Genomic DNA, 9,646 nt, shown 5'->3' with positions numbered 1-9,646 from the left:
CCAACAATATTGGTATTGTCTATACTACCCTCTTCCTTCTCTCTTGTTCTTCCACACTCCAGAACACAAAAGCAGTGCCTCTTCACACCAACGGAAGGTGGATAGTAGACGAAGAAGAAGGAGAGCAAAGAGTGAAGCTTGCATGTCTCAACTGGGTCTCCCATTTGGAAGCATCAGTTCCTGAGGGACTAAACAAACAGCCCCTTGATGAAATCTCAAAGAGAATCAAGTCATTGGGTTTTAACTGCGTTAGGCTCACTTGGCCACTTCAATTGGTCACCAATGCTTCCCTTTCTTCACTCTCTGTTAGACAGTCCCTCAATAATCTTGGCCTTCTTGATTCCATCGCCGGTGTGCAATCCAATAATCCCAACTTCATTGACCTTCCCCTCATCGAATGTTTCCAGGTATATTTATGTTCATTAATAATGTTTATCTAAAATATGAAATTAAAATTATAATCCCTCCGTAGACGATTCTCGAGAGGCTTTTTGAACAGGGTTATGGTAGGTAACTAATTTTTTTTTTAAACAATCATCTAAAATTAGTTTAATAAAATAAAAAAATATTTTATTTTAAATTATTTTTTAAATATTAATATTAGGATAATTATTCGTATAGTTAGTAAATTGAACATTGATATATTTATTGTTTTTATTGTTAGTATTTTTATTATCTTTTTATACTTTTCCTTTCAAAAATTAAGTAGATATTATAGTTGTTTAATTTTAAAATTGCAATTTAATTTTAAATTTAAAAATATATTTATAAATTAGATGATCTTATTTCTTTTATCAAAATAAATTCTGATTTCTTAACCTATCAATTTTATTGTAAATCTTAAAATAAAACTATTATAAAGTTGTTTAACTATGAGAATCTACCTTGTTTCTGGAATTAAATTTCCTTCATCACAAGTTATACCATGACAAATATTTTTAGTTAGCATAAGTATTTTTACTTTTTCGGTCTAATAGAATTCCAATTAGGCGGTGGTGAAAAGCTTGGGAGAGAACGATGTGATGGTGATTTTGGACAATCACGTGACCCAACCCAGTTGGTGCTGCAGTGCCATGGACGGCAACGGCTTCTTTGGTGACACGTTTCTTGATCCAGACCTATGGATTATGGGCCTTACTAAGATGGCTACCCTTTTCAATGGAGTGACTAATGTTGTTGGATTCAGTTTAAGAAATGAGCTAAGAGGCCCCAAACAGAATGTCAATGATTGGTATAGGTAACTTGCTATGAGTCTTTCTCATTTTCTTGAAAAATTTTTGGTAAAGAATTATTTTAGTCCTTAAACGTTTTATTTTTGTCTTAAATAATTTAATTTTTTATTTTAGTCTTTTAATCGAAATTAAAATTTTTTATTTTTAAAAATGTAATTTTTTATTTATTATTATTATTTTTTTTATTTTTTTGCTACTTTTATTTTCAAATCATTAGAACTACCACTATATCTATTACAATTACGATTTTCGCAAGTACTTAGAAAAAATCATAATACAAAAAGGATATTTTTAGAAAAAAAAAATTAATTTTGACCAGAAGACTAAAATAAATAAAATGAAATAAAAAATTTGTGATAAAAATATCACGTTTTAAAAGGACGATTAAGACTTCGTCTAAACATTAAGGAGTAAATCAATACTTTATCCTTAATATGAGTCAAGATAAAAATATATGTTTTCCATCAACTTTTATAAGTTTCCATAATATGAGTCGTTAGATTTGTGAGCATTTAATAATTTCTTGTATTTTGGAAATTTTATTATTCTAGCAGACCAAGAAAAATATGGTGCTCCCATGTTTAATGCTAACAATAGTTTCATTGTACAAGATATTATTGTTTAGTAGTTAACATAAAAAAAAAAAAAAATACTTGGTTGGGTTAAACTAAGATGAAGGAAGAAAAAAATCAGTTGGTATTGAACCAATCTAACCAATCTTTTTTTTAATCTTAATTTAATATAACTAGTTTTTTTTTCTTTTGTGAATCAACTACATGACACATTGACACATCAATATTTAAACTTATTAATATCTTTATGCGATGACAACTTTCGGCATCTTCATTCATGTATATTTTCACATTATTTGTTTTCCAGACTAAATATCCATTTTAGTTCCTGAGATTCACGTAATTATTCAATTTAGTCTTCAAAATTTAAAATTACCTATACTAGTTCTCCATATTCAAATTTGGGTACTAATATAGTCCCTTGACTCTTTATGGTGATGACTAGACAAACGGAATGTTGGTATGACACTCTCCCTGTCTCGTTAGATGATGAGTAAACGACGTCCTTTACTCTTGACAGCCAAACAAGTCAAAAACGAAGAATAGCAAAGGCAGAGAAGAAGAAAAATACGTTATTTTGCGTCTTCATTGTTTCTTCTCTCTTTATATACAAAATGACGACATTTTTTACTTGTTTGGGTGCTAAGGGTAAACGATGTCGTTTACTCATTATCCAGCGTGGTAGGAAGGGTGTCATCTCAACATTCTGTTTGTCTAGTCATCGCCGAAAAGAGTCAAAGGATCACATTGATGCCTAGACTTGAATCTGGAAGACCAGTACAGATAATTTTGAATTTCGAGAACCAAAATGAGTAATCACATGAATCTTAGGGACCAAAATGAAGATTTAGTCTTGTTTTCCAATTTAACTACTAAACGATAATCACTACATTATTAATGGAATTGTTAATTGTTCACACCATTAACATTCAAATTAAATGACACATATATTGTGGTCGGATACAAGGTACATGCCTAAAGGAGCAGAAGCAGTACATGCTGCGAATCCAGATGTTCTAGTAATTTTCTCTGGCCTAAATTTTGACACAGATTTATCATTACTTCAAAATCAGTCAGTGAAACTCACTTTTAACGGGAAGCTAGTATTTGAGGTGCATAGATATAGCTTCAGTAATGGTCAAGCATGGGAGTTGGGGAATCCAAACCAAGTGTGTGGACAAGTGACTTTAGATTTTATGAGAAATTGTGGGTTTTTGTTGGACCAAGGGATGCCATTATTTTTGAGTGAGTTTGGTGTAAACATGAGAGGAACAAGTGTTAATGACAATAGGTACTTTAATTGCTTTATGGGTTTGTTAGCTGAGCTTGATTTGGATTGGGCCTTATGGACACTTGTTGGGAGTTACTACCTTAGAGAAGGGGTGGTTGGAGCAAGTGAGGATTATGGTGTTCTTAATTCAGATTGGAGCCAAGTTAGCAATTCAAGTTTCTTGCAAAGGGTCTCATCCATTCAACAACCTTTTCAAGGTAAGAAGACCTAATTAAAAACAAATCATGGTAATTATGCTTTTCTATGAACATTGTTTAGGGTGCATTAGACAATTATATACATGACACTTTAATATTTGTACAAAGTATAATTTAACATCTTCTAAGATTTAATTTATAGTTTTAAACTAACACTTGATATCCCAGAATGTAACACTTACTTCTTTTATAAATATAATATGATTTTCTCTCTCAATATGATATTAATCAGAGTATAATGTTTTCTAATTGCGAGAGATACGTATAATTTACCATATTTATTATTTCATTTTAAAATATTGATATTTTCGAATTTCACTTGAATTGAGATGAGATATCATTGGTAGATAAATATTCTTCAAGATTTTGAGCTACCTTTAACAATGAGAGATGCGAACACGTGAACAACGGACCGTATTTCAGGTCCACTAACAAGAATCATATCTAATTAATTCAAAATTTGATTTTTAAAATTAACCTATTGTCTAGGTTGTTCAAAAAAAGCGTTGTTCCTTTATACTTTCTCTTCTTATAAATGTGATTCCATCAATTTGAAGTGAAGTGACAAATAACACATAATTATTGCTTTCTTGACATGCAGGGCCAACATTACTAGAAATTAAACCACACAAAGTGATCTTTCATCCACTGACAGGTCTATGTATCATAAGGAATTCAACGGTTGACCCGTTGACTTTGGGACCTTGCTCTAATTCTGATGGGTGGGACTACACACCAGAAGATAAAACACTATCCATAAAGGGCACAAATTTGTGTTTACAAGCAGAGAGAGAAAGGATGGCAGCAAAACTTGGAACATGTTTAGGTTCAAACTCATCAATATGGGAAATGATCTCTGATTCAAAGATGCATCTCTCATCAAGAGTAAACAACAACAACAATGGTAGTGTTTGTTTGGATGTGGACACCAACAACATCATTGTTACAAATGCTTGCAAATGTTTGAGTCAAGATACTCAATGTGATCCTGTAAGTCAATGGTTCAAACTTATTGATAGCTCAAGGAGGTCAACTACAAGATTATCGATTGACTCAATGCTGAGTTTATCAGAAATTGACATTTCTAGGAATTATTGAACTCAAACATTATTTCAATTTATTTCATTTTTTGGGTGTGAAAGTGGGATTCCCCATTTTAGACTAGTCAAATTTGTAGATAATTCACTTTAATAAACCAACCCAAACAAAAAAATTTTCCAATCATCCAAATGTAAAATCGTTAGTCCCGTTTGTTTCTATATAAATCGAAACACTATATCGATGTACAAGAAATAATAGTAAATCGAATCAAAGACAATAGATTTAGTAAGGTGGAGTGTAAATTGAATAAGGGTGGTTCAAATTATCCATAGTTTCGAACGTGCCCATAGTAAATCGATACAACTACAAGCTGTAACGATTTAGTATATGGTTTGCATGGCCCGTAGTTAATCAAATGTGAGTAATTCGATTTATATAAAAGTCTCCATCCATACTAAATCTACAACACCCAATTCGATTTATTCTCATTCCCTCTATATATACAATTGGAATTCCCTCAATTCGAATTACATTTTTCAACCCACGTATCTTGCCACACCAAAAATCAAAAGAAATTAAGCCATTGTACATATCGATTTATTCTCATTCCCTCTAATATATATAATTGGAACTCCCTCAATTCGAATTATATTTTTCAACCTACGTATCTTACCACACCAAAAATCAAAAGAAATTAAGGCATTGTACAAATAGATTTTTGATACTATAAAAATGGAAGACGACCCAAATCGCATTTATCGGTTGAACAGAGTCGTCCATATTGTTAGCAACGCGCACGAAGAGATTAGTGACTGATATTCAATTATTTAATTTATTTTTTAGAAAATAAATACATGTTAGTGATATTAAATGTCTTACATAGATCTTCATTATTAATATGAGAATTAGAAGATTCCTTAAATTTAAAAAAGTAGTTAGAGTTAGGATTTAGTATGTTAGACAATTGTATTCAGAAATGCATGTTGGACAATTGTAGATTTAAGGTGTTTGATCAGAGTTTGTAAGCTTTTATTGTTAGAAATCTATGGTGAACGGAAATTTTGGTGATATATTGGTTATTTTAGTTAAAATTAATTTAATTTAAATTGAATTGGATTTCAAGTAAAGGATTAACTTGGCAGTAGAAGGTTAGTGAGAATGTACAATGATTTAATTTATTTTAGAGATGGATATATAAGCTCGTAACTTTTTCCCATGCCAATGAGTTATATCTCAAATGGCATAATCTCCCATATTCATCTAAGAGGTCGCAGGTTCGAATTTCCATATCTTTGGCAAAATAAAAAAAAAACTTTCCGTAAAAAATACACTAGATTGACTATGTTTTGATATATATATTAATTTGATATTGGTTAATCTATATTTTTTATTAGAATTTTCTGCTTTAGGTTTATTTTTCTTCCTAAAGTGTTATGGTTCTAAGACAATTATTTTATTGTCATGTAGCCCCGACGATGTATCTCGAGTATGCAGAGGCAGCATGAAATGCCGTTAGACGAAAGGATCATGCTTTACCTACAGATGGCTGACCTTGCCTATCTTGCAAGGTTCAACGATTATTAGTTTAGGTTGGATGAGCTTCTTGTGAGCACATTTGTTGAGCGATGGTGTTCAGAGACGCATACATTCCACATGCCATTCGGGAGTGCTGTAGTGTACCAGCTAGGACTCCCGATCAACGGCCAGTACGTCAGCGGATGTCTAATGGATTTTGAGCGATACATTGATGGTGGTCGTCCGGCATGGACATGGTTCTAGGAGTTATTGGGTGTGTTGCCACCGGTGGACTACGTCGACAAGTTCACAGTGAAGTGCACTTAGATGTAGGAGACATTCAGTCACCTTCCCAATGGGGCCTATGAGGAGACTGTTTGGAGGTACGCGAGAGCGTATATTATGATGCTACTGTCGACGCAACTCTTCGGTAACAAGTCCGGCACATGCATGCACATTAGGTGGCTGCCGTACATTGTGAGGTTATAGAACATGGGCAATTATAGCTAGGGATCTGCCGCTCTATTGTGGTTATACAAGTGCTTATGCCGTATGGCTAATAGGCACGTGGTTGCATTCAATTGATATAAGTGGCTACTGATATGCTGATGTTTTGTTATTGTTATGTAATCTGAGTTGTTGAGTTCAATTGATATAAGTTGTTGAGTTCAATTGATATAATCTAATTTTTTGCTATTGCTATGAATCTTATATTGTTTGATGTCATTGTCATGCAATCTAATGTTAAATTCTTTAACATCATGTAAGCTAATTTAAATTATTTGAGATCCTGTACACTGAAGCAAGCAGTTTGGTTGCTGATTTTTTGTTATTGTCATATTTGCTTAATTTTTATTCTGCTTTGATATTGGTTTTGATATTTAATAAAACGGAAAGAGTATGCAAAGATAATAAAATTGTAAAAGAATAATAATGAAAGAAAGAAAAGATGAAGAAATTTTATTGATTGTTGATTGATTGAATTGTTCACTATGAAGGTAAAACTAAGTGTATATAGAGCATTGACCTATGAAAGATAAAAGTAAATAAAGATAAGATAAAGATAAGATAGAGATAAAGATAAAGATAACTATAAGATAAGATAAAGACTAAAATTATAATTGAATTTGTGGTTGGGCTGAATTTGTAGGCCGTGAGACGTCTTTATTGTTGTCATGAGTTAAGGTGGAAGGGTGATTTAATACGCCCCCGCAAGTTGGAGGATGAAAGATGTCAAGAATACTAAGCTTGTTCAAATTAAGATGGAAGGGTTGAGGAGACAAAGGCTTGGTGAAGATGTCGGCTAGTTGCCCAGAAGAGGGAATGGGGAGAAGTTTCATCACTCCAGCTTGAGCTTTTTGTCGAACCAAGTGACAATCAACCTCTAAATGTTTGGTCCGTTCATGAAAAACCGGGTTAGCAGCAATATGAAGAGCACTCTGATTATCACAATATAAAACTGGTGGGCGGATAAGAAAGATACGTAAAAATTGTAACACATTTAGTATCCATTGAAGTTCACAAGTTGTGTTGGCAAGTGCACGATATTCTGCTTCTGTTGATGAGCGGGCAACGGTGGTTTGTTTCTTGGTCTTCCAATAGACTAAAGAACTGCCTAAGAAAAAACAATAACCTGTTAAAGATCGTCGAGTATCAGGACATCCGGCCCAATCAGAGTCACTAAAGCTAAGAAGCTGAATTTCTGATTCCCTTGGAAAGAAAAGTCCTTTGCCGGAACTAGTTTTCAGATATCGTAACACATGCTTGGCAGCTTGAAGATGAGATTCAGTCGAAGATGCCATGAATTGACTTAATTGTTGAGTGGCATACATGATGTCCGGTCGAATAGTGGTGAGATAGATAAGACGGCCAACCAAACGGCGATATACAAAAGAGTCGGATAGCAGGGGACTTTTGTCTTGATATAGTCTTGTGGTACTATCCATTGGAACAGAGGCAGGTTTAGCACCTAACAAACCAGAATCCTCCAAAAGATCAAGACAATATTTTCTTTGAGATAAGCAAATTTCCTTCTTTGATTGAGCAACTTTAATACCCAAAAAATATTTTAATTGGCCCAAGTTTTTAATTCGGAAGTGTTGGTGCAAAATAGACTTAATGGCATCAAGTTCAGAAATGGAATTACCAGTGAGAACAATGTCGTCAACATAGACTAAAATGATAGAAATTTGATCACCAATGAATTTAACAAATAAGCTATAATCAGATGAGGTCTGCTGATATCCATGAGATAGCAAAAGATGAGAAAGTTTGTCATACCATATACGACTAGATTGTCGTAAACCATACAATGACTTTAGTAGCTTATAGCATTGATTCGGTTGAGGAGATGTAAATCCGGGTGGCAGAGTCATATAAACATCCTCAGAAAGATCCCGATGTAAGAAAGCATTATTGACATCCAACTGATGTATGGGCCAACGCTTCATAGAAGCCAATGCCAAAACTAATTTGATGGTGGCAGGCTTGACAACAGGAGAGAAAGTTTCCAAGAAATCAACACCTTCAGTTTGAGTGAACCCTTTAGCCACAAGACGTGCTTTATATCGATCAACTGAACCATCAGGCTTGCGTTTGATGCGATAGACCTATTTACAGCCAACCGGCTTAACCCCTACAGGGCAATCAACAAGACGCCAAGTTTTGTTCAGCTCAAGAGCATCCAACTCATCTTTCATAGCACTACACCAATTAGAGTGTTGATTGGCGTCCTTAAAAGACTTTGTCTCAACATCAGAATGTAGAGATAAAAGAAACTTTTTATGTGAAGATGAAAGAGAAGAAAAAGACATGACTGAAGATAAAGGATACTTGCACTTTGAGGGAGATTGATTTGTAGAGATGAGAGAAGAATTACACAACTAATCAGAGAAATATACTGGAGGTCGGTGAGGCCGGTCGGAATGACGAGGATGGGGTTGTTCAAGTGGTGAAGAAGGTGACGGGGGATGAGAAGGTGATGGTGGACTGGTGTCTAGTGCGGAAGGAGAGATGGGTGTCTGTGTTGAAAGTGATTCGGTTGTCATGGGTTCAACTTAGCTAGGTAACGATAGTGAGGAAGAAGGAGAGGTTGTTGGAGAAAATAAAGAACTAGGTGGAGTTGGGTCAATGGGTATAGGTGAGGGTTCAATTGGAAGACTAACTGAATCTTGTTTTTGAGAAGGTGTGTTTGGCAATGTTGGGCTGAGTGTATGGAATTGGGCATTTTTTGTGACTAAGGGCAAGATCATTTCATAAAAAATCACGTTTCTAGAAATCTCAATTCTTTTATCTTCTAAAACATAAACAATATATCCTTTAAAACCACTTTGAAAGCTAATAAATACAGCCTTTTTGACTCTTGAATCAAATTTTGATCTATTTGCCATTAGGGTAGAAATAAAATATAAGCATCCAAAAACTTTAAGGTCATGATAATTTGGTGGATGATTGAATAAAATTTCAAATGGTGTTTTAAAATTAATTGCGAATGATGGAACTATGTTAAGTAAATAAACAGCATGTCTAACAACATAAGACCAAAAAGATGATGGTAAATTAGATTGAAACATAAAAGCACGAGCTATATTCAAAATATGTTGATGCTTGCGTTCTACCCTTCCATTTTGTTGAAGAGTTTCAACATAACTACGTTGATGAATAATGCCCTTTGAAGCATAAAAATCAGGTAAAATAAATTCTGGTCCATTATCGGAACGAATAGTTTTGACTTTGGAGTTGAATTGTGTTTCAATTAAAGTAATAAAATTTTTATTTGATTTTGCACTTCTCTTTTTT

General features: G+C 33.7%; 1 protein-coding gene across 1 annotated transcript; it reads left to right on the top strand.

Moving 5' to 3' along the window:
* Positions 1-2: 2 nt before the first annotated feature.
* Positions 3-4,488, top strand: LOC107469082 (glycosyl hydrolase 5 family protein; the record flags this gene model as incomplete). The annotated part of the gene is made up of 4 exons (XM_016088462.3): positions 3-407; positions 990-1,237; positions 2,772-3,292; positions 3,894-4,488. Coding segments are annotated over 4 exons (1,671 nt in total), but the record flags the coding sequence as incomplete, so codon positions are not given.
* Positions 4,489-9,646: the final 5,158 nt, after the last annotated feature.

Source organism: Arachis duranensis, chromosome 10 (genome assembly GCF_000817695.3).
Source record: "Arachis duranensis cultivar V14167 chromosome 10, aradu.V14167.gnm2.J7QH, whole genome shotgun sequence".
NCBI classification, from domain to species: Eukaryota; Viridiplantae; Streptophyta; class Magnoliopsida; order Fabales; family Fabaceae; genus Arachis; species Arachis duranensis.
The sequence above is the reverse complement of the archived record's forward strand: the minus strand, read 5'-3'. Positions and strand labels throughout refer to the sequence as shown.